A 16,430-nucleotide genomic window follows, 5' to 3' on the forward strand; every position below is an offset into this window, starting at 1 on the left:
TGGTGAAAATGAGTTTTCGTTTTATTTCGAAGCAATTGCTGTCAGATGTATTTTTCTTTTTTGTTTTCCCTCGTAGTGATCACGCAATGGGTGATTACAGGACATACATTTATTACATTTAGCGTCATAAGCTCAAGCATTTCAAGAGGCCGTAAAAAAAATGCCAAGCGATGATATATCTAAAAAATTAATAATTCTCTTGAATTTTTTGAGTATTTCGACAGTGGTAAACTCAACGCGGAGAACGCAGTCAATAAATGTCAAAATATTCATCGTCAACGAATATTTCGCAATCATGAAATCCTGATTTATGGAAAAAAAAATCATTTTTTGACATTTTCTCCATTCTTCAATAGCTGTCGTCAGAAATGAAAATTATGATTAACGTTGGTTATGCCAAGCTCGATGAAATGTTACTCGGTTCTCGAGTTACGCACTTCGTTAGTTAATTCAAGTTCTTTCGATAATTATATTTTTTCTTAATAATGCGATACTAAGAGAATCGCTGTTCATTTTTCTATATTCTGGGATTTCATTGTTGATCGTATTCTTTGAAAATGACTTTAAACGACGTTAAGTTCTTTCTATCGATTTTTGTCTCAAAACATTACTGAAAACTAGAAAAGCTGTTTGGGTTCGTTTGAAAAATCCCTTCTAATCGATTTTTTCATGAATTTCGTATTCATATTTCAAAACACTAGTCATGGAATTTTCGAAGCAAACTTGTTGTCAACGTCATTATCAGTTGCTGACTTTTTCAACGAAGGAATGGAAATTCGCTGTCGCAAGAAAACAAGGAAATAATAAAAATGAGGAAAGAAAACCAAAATCATATGAGAAACAACGGAATAGAGAAAATAAACAAAAACGATAACGTAATGGAATTACAAAGGAACTGAAATTTATTATCAGGATATATACACACGCTCGTTCTATCGCGTTCGGAAAATAATAAATCGTACAAATAACGTACAAAAAACGAAAAAAAATCCTGCAACATGTTCATCGTTCTGAATTCCACATTTAGCGTTATTTAGTGACAAGAATCTGCACGATATTATTATCGGACCTCGAGAGACTGTTCATAACGAGACCCTTACGCTGCATCAGTAGAACGACTCTTTGGTTAAGTGCAATCGCGTGTCGATCTAATTTTCTTCGCTAAATTGATTCATCCTCCTTTACTTTGTCTCGAACATACACACACACAGTAAACCTCAAAGAAGGTAAAAATAAACATTCTCAAGAAAGTAAACAGCTCGTCTATCGTAAATTTTTCATCGCAGCTTACTCCCATCTCAAACTTGGGCACATTCAACATTCCATGACTTTCTCCAAAGAAAAAGCAAAAAACGGAAATTGTAAAAAAGTATTATCACTACTCCAAAAAAATAATACTCCAATCGCAGTACATCTCTTTCCTTCTGTTCTCTTCCTTCTCTCTCCCTCCCTCCCTCTCTCTCTCTTTTACTCTCCGTTTCGAATACTATCGAGAGAGTTACAAGAGGTTGAAACTAAAAAAATAGCTTATACTTCAAACAGGCAGCCCGCACAAATTTGATCGAAATATCACAATGCACAGAGATGTCATTTACCATTTCATAAATATATATTTTTTAAATCTTCCGCTTTTTCTTCGTATCCTAAATATGGCAACTTGACAGCAGGCCAACTAAGTAGAGATCTCAGTAAAAAAACAAAACTTATCAATCATTTTGTCAGCGGAGGTTTAAAACGAAGGTAACTACGGTTCAAGTTTGCCAGATCATTTCACTCTTTTATTATTGTTTCCTACTAAAGCTTTTATCACGACTAAATAATCATCTGGCAAAACTGTAGAATGGATTTCGAACGGAATTGTCATCTCCGGTATAGACAACCAAAACTCCTCAAAATGAAGTGTTTTAATTATTAAAACGAAAACTATCTATCATAAATAATAGTAATAAAATAATTATAATAACCTAATTAATACAAATTCCTCATATAAATCCGGTCAACGGACTTTACCCATAATCCGCACAAGTTTGACGATGAGCTTTTCAACTTTGCTTTCTTTTTGTTAATTCCCTAGGAGCGCAAATTATACATGGTGCCCTGAGCATTTTTTGTTGTCTTTCGAATTTTTTTTTCCGTGAATTTGACGAACGCATAACCGACTAATTTTATTTGAATTCTTACGTCGAACAATCTCGAGCCTGTACTGTTAATTGGAATGCATTATTGCAAGTTTCGAACCAATATTTTTGGCAATTTGAAGCAAACTTCGAGTGCTATCTACGAAAATTTCAAACAGCGACTGAGCGTTAGTTTAGTTCTTTTCTTTTTTTTTCTTAGTTTTCTTTTCTTCGAAAACACTCGCATTAATACCCTAGAATACTAAATATCGAAGAGACAGAGTACAAAAGTTAGCTGAATATACGACATGAATATATCTCATTGTTTATATACTTGTCACGAGGGGATTTGCGGATTTGCTCGAATTCGCGCGAGACAAGCATCTTCTTTGTTTTTTTATCTTTTTTTTTTCCTTACGAGGGAACAATTTCATGTTATTTTAGTGTTCATTGGGCTGTCTGACTCTCAGCGAGAAGCGTCTCGAGATTCGGCAGTTCCAGTATCGGCTCTCGCCAGTATGAAAAATTGCTGAATTCGTCTGCTGCATCCTCCCTCAATGCAGGGAAAAGATGGTCTACGATAAAGCTCATGTTCGAATATCTGCAATCAAACGAAAAGAAAAAACCACACGGTTGTTCATTAATTATGACACCTTTTCATTCCTTTTTTTCGTTAATTTTCTACATTAGGCGATTTTTATTAAAAATAATGAATCATGAGGCATGAGGTTTATTGTTCTGATTCTTATACCATGAAGTCGATTTTGCATGATGACTAGCAAGCCTGTGAATATATTCATTTTCAATAGATAGAGAAAGGCGAAACCAAATTGTATTCCAAAAATGTTGTTCTCGTATGAAAATTAGTGAACGGTTTCTCTTCGAAATTGAATAAAAAATTTTATAACGATTTGTTTTGAACTCGTTGCATTAGCTAAATTTCGATGAAATTATTATTAACACTTTGGAAATGTTCAAAGGATCTTGAATGAATATTATTCTGAAGTGCAATCCTCAAATTTGTCAACAAGATCTTCCCTGCATCTGACTTTAAAGAACTGTTTTTTAAATCATCAATGAAATGAAGGAGAAAAATTCAGTTTCACTTATTATGAATGAAATACGTGACGATAAAAAATAGAAAAAACGAATCTGCAACAATGAAATACGAAGAGTCAATGGATTAGTTTGAGGAAAATCATGGTACAAGAAAGCGCGTCAACCGGTTGAGCTGGTCTTCGTATTTTTATCCTCCAGTTTTACAGGAGAGTAGCAACGACCGAGCTCACTAAAAACTATAGAAAAAAAATCATGTCAATGCAAGAAAAAGAAGGGGAATGAATCAACATTATTATTGTGAATTTTGGGGGTTGGCAGCGTCCGAGACCCTTTGAGAAGACTGTGGAATCGGAGCAAGATGACAAAATCAGAATGAGAAGAGCCAGATGCCTGAAATAAATCTCCCCAACGAAATGATTAACGATCGACGTGTGAGTACATTAAGGCAGACCCCGACGTAAAATGGTTGGGAAAGGAGTATTTGAAAATGAATAAAAACAATTTCCTTCTAGAACGATCGCCTAGAGATTTTTCGTCTTTTTATTTTCAGGGTCTCGGGGAGCTGTCTCCTTTCTGGATTACTTTTAGCGTGGTTAAAAAATTGTCCGAATTGCGACCAATTTCAATAGTTTTCCCAAGAGAAAAAAGCTTTTCCAATGACTCCTTTCCAACACATTTCCCTATGAAAAAAATGACCATGAAAATGTCTGTTTTACACCCGAAATGTAGGATTCTCTGAGAAAAAAGTAACGAACGAAAGGAAAACCAGTATAAGTGAAAGCTTGTATGATAGGAAAACGAAGAACTCGAAAATTGTAGAGAAAAATAAAACAAAAAGCGAGTGTGTAACGGACGAGTGCTTACCCTATAAATAATAAGGAGATAAGTAGAAGTAGATGCACAACCAAATACCATATCAGCTTGTGATAATCGTTAAAGCCGCCGCGAACCGATTTCACGATAGAAAATAGATAATAACAAAGAAAAAAAGGAAGACTTTTCATCACGTGACAGCGTTTCGTCAAAAAATAGAGTAAATTTATTGGCCGACTAGAATTTCCCGCCAGTCAAATAGTAGAGAATCGTATTCAACTACGTGTAAAAATGCGGTACAAAAATAGACTAAATCGTTCGTAACAAATTGATGCTGCATCGTATAGAAAAAATAAAATAAATTCAAAAATCAATATCTACAAGTGGGAATCTATGAAGCACACGCTCGTGTGCAAAGTTCACGTGCGTATAGCAATTCACATTGCACCAAAGCCCCAATATGGAACTGTAAGAAACGTGATGACGATCGTTAAATTGACGATAGCGAAATATTGTCATACACGTTTCGGCAAAATGTGCTATTTTGAAAATCTTATTTGAAACGCCCGACAATAATTGGCTATGGTTGTGGGTGGCTTGTCAGTAAACAGCGGCTGTTGGTAGAGGTGGAAACACTTCATTGACGATATCGCTCTGACACGCATAACTGCAAACACAGAAATATTTCCCTCCTTTCAAATGATTGTCGAAGCTTTTTTGCCCCTTTCCCTGTTAATTTTATTCGATTTCTAGCGTTTTGTTTTCTTAATCATTTTTTCTTCCATTTTTAAAGTCAGGTCCACGCGATTTGCTCGTTACTCGGCTGGTGAGAAGATAAAAACGATCTCGCCGATTCAAGCGACTCTTCGTTATGACCGTACATACGTGGAGATATAAAACTAACTCAAAGTCTATGTGGAATATAATTAAGCGCATGCGTATCCCCAGCTTGGATTTAAATTATTCCTGCGATGGTTAGTTTCCAATGACCAATCGAATTTTCGAAAAGTCACGACACCATTGTAAATGTTAGTCTCCGCCACTTTCTTTCAATTCTCGGCCCATTTCCAAAAATCAGATTCGAGAAAATGATGTTCATTTATAATTATGCGAAATTAAAACTTTATTTGAATTATTGAAAGAACTTAGTGAATTAGTATAATTTGGTGACCATCAAGTTTGGATGGATTAAAGATTCTATAAAACATCGTCAATGTAATATTCGTCTCGAAGTTTTCCGCTGGAACAATTTTTTTTTGTTCAGCGTCCACAAACAATATCAGCGGTTTTTATCAAACTAAGCTAACAGCAAATTCTCAGTGAAAGTAATTTTTGGACCAGATTCAAAGCAATCCCGAGTCAGCAGATTCCATTTTTCTCGATTTCAAATATCCTACAAACAGGATTATTTGTATCCCAAAAACAAATAGAATGAAAGACAAAAAACCAGGAAGTGATCTACTAATTATACAAATATTGCTTGTGGAAATTAAAGTTGACGTTAATTAAATTGCAGATTAATATCAATATCAAATAAATAGAGATAAAGAATCCAACAAAATACTTACGATGACTGGAATGTTTGGGTGAGTTCGTGTTTCAATTCACCCCGATGATTGATGGTAAAAATTCGCATAATAGGAATGCCAACAGCTCGATAAGCCCAAACGTCGTTGATGCGATTGCCATAACCGGCGTAGAAGGGTTTCGATCCTTCAGGAAAAAGTGCTTGAATGTCGGTTAGACACGAGATTTTGAATTGCTCAGGTTTCTTTTCGATGACTTCACGATGAAAAGCGGAAATCAAGCTCGTGGGATTGAGCAGCAAAGGACCTTCGGGCAACGACAAATCGCCCTGTTTTATGCTTTTGAGATATTCCCTCGTGACTCTCGCTTGACCGATCGCACGAGCCGACAGATACAACAGTTTGTAACCGTTGTTCTTGATTTTCGTAAACAATTGAGCAACTCCCGACTGCGCCCAATCTTTTCCAACTATTGGCAGAATGTGCCCAAGAACGTCGGACTTGGTGATCGTTCCGTCGATGTCAGAAATCACGATTTTGTCGTCCCATCTCCATCTGTAGATGTGACACTTGCACCGTGAAGTTCCTTGGTAAGCGGTTGTCACGCTGAATACGACCTCGTTAGGACCTTCTTTCAGATTCAGACTTGCCTGGAGTTGAAAAAAAAAACAACGTACTTTATTACACCTCATTAGACTTGAGAATAAATGCTAAAACTGAGCCTCATGGCTAGCCTACAAAGACTCGTTGTTCTGTTATTTTTTTATACTTTGTTATTGAAAACCAAAAGTATCTGTGCAAACACACCTAATGACGAAGAAAAATTGAAATAATTATTCACTACAATCAAGTTGATCGAAGGCCAAAAAAAATGATTGAATTTCCAGCATTAGTGTTGTAAGATTCATGGTAAATTACCACCATGAAAAATTGAATGAAAAAACAGCGACTGATTAATGTTAATAAGTGAAAAATAAAACTTACTATTTGCTCAGAAGAAAGCCGGAGAGTTTTGCGATACTTCTCAGTAGATTCGTAATAGGGTCTTCGCTCTTTTGGAATTTTGACACCAGTCGATTTGCCATTTGGGTTGCTGTCCGAATCTTCGCTGCCGCTGTAACCCTCGCCTTCGCCGGATTTATTGTTTTTTACAACGACGGTAGGATCTTCGGGACTCGAGGACAAACTCGTCGGACCATTCTGCACCTCTAGCGTTATCGGCGTTTCGGTTACTTCGTCAGTCTTTGGCTCTCTGCAAGATTTCCTTCATTTTCAAAAGCTCCGAATCATCGATAGAAATCGTGTCAATTGACTCATTTTTGGCGGGAAGTCACTTACATTTCTTGCAAATTGCTTTGTTCCATTGTCTCGTTTGTGGTCACGACGTTGAGACTCGGAGCTATTTCCGTCGCCTCCGTAACAGGTCCATCGACTGAAATAATAATCGAATTTTAATAATTTATAATCACATTTTTTCTTTATAAATGCCAAACGATTGATTATTTTTTATACAAAATTTTTCGAAGGTTTTCGCTTCCTTTTTCCTTCGAAGATTCGTACCTTCGCTAATATCCTGAGTTTGTTTGGGAGGTTGTGCGGATCTTCTCCATGAGAACCAAGAGGTATAACCGCCGCGTCCTTCCACGGTTTTGCCGCTAATAGCTTTTTTATTTTCTTCGTGAACAGGCAGCGAGATGAACTGAGCGTAGAGATTTTCGACGGCTTGTTGCGGCAAGCATCGTTGAAAAGCAGCGAGAGTGACGATGATGGGACAAGCGGTGGCCCAGTTGTAGAATTTGCCGTTTATTTTGACGACCAGATTCGGATTCTCGTAGAGTTTGACATCATTGCAAAAGTCTTCGAAGTGCAAAAGATTTTGTTGGAAAGCATCGTCGGATGGTCCGCTGACGGAGTCAAGACCGCCGCAAAGTGAGAGACTTATTTCAAGGTTATTCTCGAAAAGAGATTGTTTGGATTCTTCGAAATCGCTGTCCAAAGATTTGGGACCACCGATTGCGCCTTCGACGCTGTTCGGGCTTTGTGGCAAGCTCGGACCGTTCCCGGATTCAGTATCTTCCTCGTCAACGCCTTTGCCTTCTGAAGAAAATAACAAAAACAAACGAAAAACATTACGGATTTATACGTCTACGGAAAAAGGCTTTCATAAAAATTCGCAAATTAATTTCCGAGTTCCAATTCAAAAGTGTGCTTCACTTTTCCACCAAAAAATCACTAAAGCTCGTAAAGGCTGGCTCCACCTGCTGGTAAACCTCCAGTTGTCAAGGCCAGGGTCCTTTACTATGTCACACTTGATAAATTAAGATTAGGACAACAAAAGATGAATTTGAAACAAAAAAAAGCGTCACTTCAACCGAAAAAATGTAATTTTATAAAAAAGATCCATCACGAAAAAAAAAAATTATGTCGACAATTAAACAAATTAAGATACAAAAAAAAAGATATAAAAGATACAAAAACAACCAACATTTTGTCAAAATTAATGATTCGGTTAACGAATGATCCGTGTAATTAATGAAAAACTAATGAGAAGAAAAAGAGTAGAAACAAGCGTCCGAAAGAAAAAGTAAAAAAGCAGAGGAAGCGAGAAGGAGGAAATGTGTAATACCTTTGACCACTGTAGGGCCGCGGTGGGACGAGGGGAAATATAGCGCGGCGACTTCGGGATCCAGCTCGTCCGCGTTAAGATCACTCAGATAAATGCCCTCGGATTCCGGATTGTGTCTTACCCGTGACGTCTTCTTCATGAAGGAGAACATACCGCTGAGCATAGATCGATGAGCCTCAGCTGACATGAGGGAAATTTTTAAGCCGTTAGCCAATTTGTTAGTGGAAAGAGACTCCGAACTTTGTATTTATTTAATCATTTATTTATTCATTAAAAGAAAAAAAAACAACAAAAATAATGAGAAATGTCACAAGCCATCCGCTGGAAAAAGCGATTAAACGATTAATGGATTAAACGACAATAAAGTAACTGCCACAGGCATGAGGTCGTATTATGTTGTAATTTTTAGCTCTCCGGAAAATTCGTGAATCAAAAAGGGCTAAATTCATACAAATCATTATTTTCCGATCTTAATTTCAGCTCTTTACTAATTTATTCAATTTATTATTAATCGTGTCTGATTCAAAGATATTTGTGAGAGAATCGGAACTCGAATTTTGCCCATTTTTGAATCTTTTATTCATCGATGAAAAAACCTTTACCACTGTAGTAATCGTATGAATATTGTTTTTATGAACTTTCGTATGAAATGATGCTTCGTTGGAATTGACAAAAATGCGAAACCGCTGCGGTGAATGGTGTTTATGACGGAATGGAACGAGAAAAAAAATTAGTGTAACCGGGTTGGCTGCTGCAGCTCTTTTTTAAAGACTCGAATATTCAACTTTTTGTATAAAATTTATGATACTTTTTCAGGAAAAAAGTCCATGGAAGAATGAAAATTTTTTTCACTTTCAGTCTTCAAGTGCTTAATACTTTGAATAGATTTTTCAGAGGACAATTTATTTTTGAACGTTAAGCAAAGAATCCCGAAAACTGAGCGACCGAATTAGATGAAATTTTGGCACGAAGAATCTTCATTATATTTTCAACATCAGAGTTTCTTTTAAATGAGAAAAGATGTCTTTGTCAAACGTCCGAATCTCTAAAGAGCTTCTACGATTGGCAAGGAAAAGATTCTGAAAATTCGGCTCCGGCCGAACTCATTTTTTCTTTGGCTATTTTTTGAAGGAAACATTTCCAATTCCGTTTCAATATTAATCATAATTATTGCACTTACTGTCGTTGGGCGGAACCGAGGTCGTTGACGCGTTCATGGGGTGGCTCGAATCCGGAGGTGGACTGGGCAATTCGCCCCATCGCCAGCTCTGCTGATGGGTCTTCTCGTCTTCGAGCTCATTGCCTTGCTGCTCGATCTTGCGCATCTCGAATTCAGTGTCCGATTGAACCGGAGAGGATGGCCTGGAATCCCGGTTCCTTTTACGATGACAAATAAGACGATAATGTTAAATAAAATGAGAAATATGCGAGAAGAATCGACGGAGATGCGATTTTTTTGCCCTTTTCATGTGATAACTGTCATTAAATTGAATTTTAGATGTTTGTTCGCACGATACTTTAAGCTATTTTTGAAAAAGCTTCCACGAGCTCACGATAAATTTATGAATTTTCGCATCAGAACTTACTTGGTTACTTCCGTGTCGCTGAAGAAATGAAAATCGTTTTCCGGGTGTTTGATTTCGGATACGAAGTTCGTGGGAGCTACGAGCGAATCATTTTTTGCAGTTTTTGTTTCGATTTCCACCACAGGGCTCGGACCTTTTTGTATCTGAATTATAAACAAGGAATTATACAAAATAAGTGAAAAATCATGATTCTCGAAAGGAAAAATATATTCTTAAGAACACCAACAGCAAAAATAACGAAAATTTGAAGAGTTCTCGATTGCGTGACACGCCCGCGTTCAAAAATTTTCTAGCATAACATTTTCGAGCGATTAAAACTCTAAAATCATGAATTTCGATCTCATAATCTACATTTCAATCATTTTTTTTTCTAAGACGAATGAAAAAATGTCAATAGCAAAATGGGTTGACGGATCATGTCAATAAAAAAGCTCACATTTTCTGTTTCTTCAGCAGCAATAGCGTCGCTTTCGCTCATTTCGGTTTGGCTGCTGCTCCCGTTGCTTGCTTTTCTCTGCGATCCTTTTCTCTTGGTGACGCTCTTTCTCTTCCGTTTTTTCTTGGAGGAAGTGATACTACTTTTGTTGATTTCCTCGGGAGTTTCTTCCTTGGAGTTTTTCTTACTATTCGAAGTGTTGGATTCGTCGCTGGATTTTTCCTTGGCGCTGCTCTGTGGATCGTCGTTGATAGGTCTGAAGTCATTGGCAACAACGCTGATTTTTCTAATGCGATCGGAAGAGGTGCAAGCAACGAAAGATTTTGGGGTTGAAATGGCAGGTTTTGGTTCGTCCTCGTTGATGTTATCCATGTCAAAAATTTCCTCTTCGGTGTTGGTCGCATCGACTTGTTTCAAGTCCCACTGTTCGCCTTTGGTTTTCCAATCGGCGAGCAGAGCTTTTTCGAACTTTTGCCTTTGCTCGATCGTCAATTCAGGAAAGTTTTCTTTGAACAATTTCTCACGATCTTCAACCTTCAGAGCCGAATATTGCTCTCGCAAAATTTGTTGCTTTTGCAGTGCCGACATGTCCCCGAAACTCTCTCGAAATATTTTATCTCGTTCCTCGTAAGTCAACGATGCGATTTGCAACCATTTTTCACGCTGTTCACTCGGCAAATCGGAAAATTGTTCGAGCAGAAATCGCTCTCGCTGATCCGGCGGTAACAGCGACATTTGCTCCAATTTTTCACGCTCGATCGACAACACTGAATCACGCAGTATTATTTCATGCTGCTCTTGTGGCAAATCGGGCATGCGGAATCTGCAAAAAAAATTACGTTATTTCTAACGATTTTATTTTTTTTTCTTCTTCATTTGTATTTCATTGAGGGAACGTTGAGAATCGCACCATTTTTAGATTGAAAACTCCATTACCAGAGGTTTTTTTATCGTTCAAATTGTTCATAAAGTTTTTTTAATTATTTATCGATAAAGAATTTACACATTCCTTATAATTGGGAGCCGTTCACGAAGTTCATTTTTATCTTTAATTCGGTAAATAATGGTTGCGCCTCATGCTCATAACGGTGAAGTTGGAAAGTTGAGAGTATACCAAGGTAATGGTGCAATCAAATTTTTTTTCAACACTTTTGACATTGAATAATCCATTCGGAAAGAGCTGTTGAAAAACCGGTTTCTCGTACTTTAAGAAACTAAATATTCCAAATAGTCAAAGTGTAAGAAGTAAACGAACAATACCAACGAATAATCGATGAGGAGAATCACTAAATGGAATTTCGAGTGAGCCAAATGTTTGAACGGTTTCTGAGACAAAAAAGTGGCTAAAAGTTTGAAAATTGAATGACTATAGTATTTTTTACCTTGCAGAAGGAAAGCAGCTGTCGTCAGGAATGGGCGAGCAAGCCAAGTGCGGTGGAATTTCTGAATCGGTGGGTGATCCATCCAAGCTGACTTCTTCAACGAAAAAAGCTTCACCAGACTCCCCAAGTTTCATGTGAATTTGACGAGGCTCTCCATTTATTTCTATATCGACCTGAATTCAAAAAAAGAATAATTAATGAAGGGTATTCGAATGAAATAATTCCTAGAAAAAGAATTTCATCAAAAAAGCAAGACAAAAGTGGAAAAAAAATGTCTTCGGTGGGGAAATATTATTTATGCTGCTGATATTTGTTTGTTTGGCTCGTGTTCAATTCTGAATCACTGCTGTATTTGGTGCAGTCGCGTAATATCGGAAGTCATTGCCAAGTTCGAAAATGAACTCAGGTAATCGTATTAGTCAATAATATTTAATTTTTTTCTTGTTATTTTACATTTTTAACGTTTCTATGCTCGAGTGGAATTTGGAAGAAAACACAATCAACAAAAAACGAATTGACCTTCTGTCGAAACATGTAGAATTCCAAAAAACCTTCAAAATTTCGTTGGAAATAAATGCACATTGAATTACGTAAATGTGATGAAAATCGGTGTGTCAGGGACACCGGATTCCGAGCAATAATAACAACAACATTTGTGTACAGACAAAATAAGCAAAAAATAATAGTAGCTCGAAGAAAACAATTGAGCAATCAGATGCAATGTTGTTGTCAACATCCCCACCTACAGAGCACTTCCTGTTATGATTCACATTATCTTGAAAACAGACTGTTTACCATAACAAATTAATGGCAAAATCTATCATGCGCTTTGCAAAAATGATTCTTTAAAAATCGTTTCTAAATATCTAATGAATAATCTTCTGAGTAGCCATTCATCATCTTGTTTCTCAAAATTTTTGGCTCGCATTGTGATTTGCTCAATTTTTGCTACTTGGTACTTGTATCAATGTTGTGTGAATTTTCAAATTTTATAGATGCAAAAGTAGCATTGAATTTCCTCAAAGTATGACATGAAAAGATAGGAATCGTAGTATTACAATGATCAGCACGCTTGACATTATTTCTGTCAATTTTGATGGAATTGGAAAAAAACAAATTTCAATCCTTTCTTCTGCAGAGCCCAAATATCGTTGAAGTTTAGGATAAAAATCTGTTCGTTGAGTAAATTCCATCACATTGCGAGAGTTTCTACTGTGGAAAATGACTACAAAGTTATTGTCCGTCTACAGTTACTTACTTATTTATTTTATTAGAGAATTGTTGATGAAAAATGTTGCTGAATTCATTGCATTGCATTTTCAAGTGCAACCTCATGACGATGTCAGACATCTAGTGAACAAAGTGCAGCAAAATTTTTGCAACTCACCACTTTTTCTCTTGAGCGAAGGACCCCGAGTTTGCCGAATCGAACATGAAAAGGTGAACAGGTGAATGATCCATCGCCTTGTTCAACGACGACAACATCGATAGCTCCAGTGAGAGTGGCTGTGTTGATTTCGTTGTAAAAGTCACGAAAATTGCTGATGAACTTTCCTATGTAGTTCATGCTGTACATCTTAAGTCCTTGGGCTCAGAAAGCTTCAACGTTTAGTGGATGAAAAAATAGTAGGAATGAGACGAAAAAGGCTGAGGAACAGAGTTTTTCCAGAGAGCACAAAGGTCGGGGACGTGTCGAGCACGTCCCGAGAGAAAGAATAAAAAAGTCGCTTGAAAATCGAGAAAGCGATTCTTCAGTGACAAATATTTGAATGGTTCAACTGTCAACTAACGAGTCAGGTGTGCCCACCCACTCACACACGCACACACTGTCTATTTTCGAAACTGTCTTTAGCCGACCATTTTGCAAGAAATATCTATCGGTCTGCGTTAGTACAAAGTGTCACTCGTCAAATGTGGACGTTTCGTCTCTATTTCGGGTATTTTTAACCCATGGGATATTCGAACTCTTCGCCGAACGTTATCCTGCAGATAAAAAGCAAATGCAGAGGATATGAGCCTTCTCCGTTTTTGCACTGGATCGATTGAATTCGAGGGTGTGTAACTCGCTCAAGTTTTAATGTGTATGTATGTTTCAACAGCACGAAACGCTCGTACACGCACACACAGCGACGAACAAAGCGAAGAGCTGTCAGGTGTCCTGTGCAATCGAGCCGGGACCCAAACTGTTTTTTCTTTCTTTCCTTTCTTTCACTTCACACCAAACAATATTTCGTTCACTTATGCATATGTTTCTTCCAATTGTCTTTATTACACCATTACGAAGAATGAATCATAAACACTCGATACCAGTGGTGTCAACGAACCGTGACCATACACGAATTTGAATGTCAAAGTCCTTTGTTCTTTTCTCCGGGAAGGCTTATTACGAAATAATGTACTTCACACTTTCCTTGAGAACCGTCTGCACCAGCAGACGCTCACTGACTGACGTTCGCACCGTTTCCTCGAGCCTTGCTCCCTCTTGGCGCTACTGTCGCCCAATCCATACGAGATTCTTTATTACCAATCCACCTATCACGTATTTCGATGACGCGTTTCGCAAGTACGAATTATCCCCGCGAATATTCAGCTGTTTACGACTCTGTAAAAAAATAAGAAGCACAAAACATGTTGAAAGGAATTCTCGCTTTTATTCACCGCTTGCTTTCATTCCGGTGAATGAGGATTCAGTGTATGACCAATCAGCCGGCTTGTCATTGTCGATTGGAACTTTCATCATTTGTACTTTTTTTTCGAGTTTTCTATCACCTCTACACCTTAATTAAAAAATTTCTGTACTTCCTGCCGATTGTTTGGAAAATATGGTTCTCATTCTCATCATTGCTTTTTCTTTCATTGTATGTTTTTCAATGCCTTAAGTACAAAGATGAAAATTCAATTGAAACATACGAGTCCGCTGCTGTTTTTTGTCATAGTTTTCTTAGTGCAGATATTTAAAAAAAAGATTTTTTTTTTTCATTATGAGCGTTTTCGTGGTGAGCGTAGGCGGCCATCGGAGGATTTTGTGTCGTTGACAGGAGTCGTTGACGATCGAATGATGGGTGGAAAAATACGAAATTGAAGTTGCTCTTTCTTTCGACGTTTCAAATTTCGTTCACGGAGTGTTGTCAAATCATTTTTGATCGATCGTAAAATAAATTAAGAGATTTGCGAATGTGTGCAACATTTTTTTCTCCCAGCCGAGCGTATATTTTCGCAGACTTTTGCAGCGTCATAAAATGGTTAATTTGTCTTTCCCCACCCAAAAGTTTTACGCTCAAATGTGATTTTCTCGTGCGTCACCGAAACGTGTCAGAAGCGCGGTTGGTTGTTGTCAATCGGAGAAAATAAAGAGCTTGACGTGCACCGCGTAAAAGGAGCGACCACGTTGCCGTATGATCAGTGTTATAGCGAAGTCAGACAAGGCTTCATGAGTATACCACGATCTTATATGATCAATTGCGAACACTTCGACGTTTATTATTACATAATATCTTGACTTTTGAGCTCTCATTACCAATCACACTCCGCAATTCCTCGTTATATTATTCGGAAATTTTTCTCAACTTTTTTTTATTATTGGGGCAGTGATTTTTTTTAACCAAATAATCAAAGCACGTGCATTGAAACAGACAAAAATTTATGAAAAAGTGTCGAGCAAAACGTGAGGCTTGGCTCGACACTTTTTCATGATAATGCAATAAAATTTTAGCAATTTTATCGATCCAATTGAATGCCTCAGAATACTTTGTCCAAAAAATTACCAAAAATTTGATATTTTATTTCGTAAACGAAAATATTGAATTTTTTCAATTCTACAGAAAAAATCGAACATCCGACGTACCAAAAATGGTTTCTGTTGGTCGAAATGAAATAAACAGACGAGCCCGGGATAAAACAGGGTATTTGAAGAAATATTCGACTTTTAGGAAGTTTCAGAAGCTTACTCTCAAACACCAAAAAATGAATTGTAATTTTTTGCAATTTTTCAAGGAAAAATATTTTTTTTTCAACAAAATGGGGTGTTTCTCGACAATTTGTGAAACTTTTTTTCCAATATTTCAATCCAATGTATAATTGCATAAAAGTGTATTAAGAAAAGAAAAATATATAAATAAACCTTGAAAAAAAATGAAAATCGTAAAAAAATACTTTTTTAAGGGCCTTCTCGTCGCGGTTTTTCTTACTAAAATAAAAATCTCACGATACGTAAAAACGATGAAGATAATGCCAAATGCACTAATTTTGTATTAGGCGAGTTTTTGTTTGAAAAAAACCCAGTACGAGTGAGACAAGCTTTTTTTAATCGTTGTAGATTAGAGCAGCGAATATAGGCGGGACGATTTTTCTGCAGGTCATTCTCACAACGCTCGCGGTCTTTTATATTCTCGGGCAACGAGGATGTGAACATTGAACTGTGCGTAGTAACTCCGAGTTTCTCCGTCAACATAATAATATATAAACGCAGAATTTGTGATCGTAAGTTGAGCTTCTCGAGACTAATTGAACATTGTACCTCGTTCGAAAGGCGGTGATCCAAGCGCTCGGGCGAATCGTGGTCTATCGATCTCTCTCGTAGACGAAAAAATGAGAGAAAAATGCGTTAATTTTTATCCGAGAGAGGATATATTGATAAGCAAATTTTAATCAGCTCTCTCGCCGTCGCTCGATTTATCTGTTCTAAACAAACTCAAATGGCGTTTCGTGATCGATGAGTCGTTGAATGGTGACTTCATTATTCTCAGTCTCGTTTTTTCTTCGGTATTACTGCACACGTCACCAATTTTCCGAGACAAAATGTTGCGCAACGAGAGGCGCGGAATGGTCTGCGAATTAATGACGAGATATAAAAATCTGGGGTCGATGCAAATCGAGGGGAATTCGA

General features: G+C 37.2%; 1 protein-coding gene across 4 annotated transcripts in view; it reads right to left on the minus strand.

Annotated features, from left to right (window-relative positions):
• Lpin (phosphatidate phosphatase LPIN) overlaps nt 1-16,430 on the minus strand; it is a 26,967-nt gene continuing 10,537 nt past the window's right edge. For 2 of the 4 annotated variants that reach the window (XM_043428160.1, XM_043428159.1), the window contains exons 2-12: nt 12,933-14,147; nt 11,546-11,718; nt 10,164-10,986; nt 9,728-9,870; nt 9,322-9,518; nt 8,142-8,321; nt 7,076-7,612; nt 6,854-6,947; nt 6,500-6,767; nt 5,558-6,165; nt 1-2,718 (exon numbers count right to left, since the gene is read on the minus strand). In XM_043428160.1, the coding sequence (XP_043284095.1) occupies nt 2,565-2,718; nt 5,558-6,165; nt 6,500-6,767; nt 6,854-6,947; nt 7,076-7,612; nt 8,142-8,321; nt 9,322-9,518; nt 9,728-9,870; nt 10,164-10,986; nt 11,546-11,718; nt 12,933-13,121 (3,366 nt within the window). In that variant the 5' untranslated portion in view covers nt 13,122-14,147 and the 3' untranslated portion in view covers nt 1-2,564. Of the gene's footprint in view, nt 2,719-4,192; nt 4,657-5,557; nt 6,166-6,499; nt 6,768-6,853; nt 6,948-7,075; nt 7,613-8,141; nt 8,322-9,321; nt 9,519-9,727; nt 9,871-10,163; nt 10,987-11,545; nt 11,719-12,932; nt 14,148-16,430 lie in introns of those variants that run through there. The other 2 variants (XM_043428161.1, XM_043428162.1) reach the window with 2 other exon arrangements.

The sequence above is a fragment of the Venturia canescens genome, chromosome 9 (genome assembly GCF_019457755.1).
Source record: "Venturia canescens isolate UGA chromosome 9, ASM1945775v1, whole genome shotgun sequence".
NCBI classification, from domain to species: domain Eukaryota; kingdom Metazoa; phylum Arthropoda; class Insecta; order Hymenoptera; family Ichneumonidae; genus Venturia; species Venturia canescens.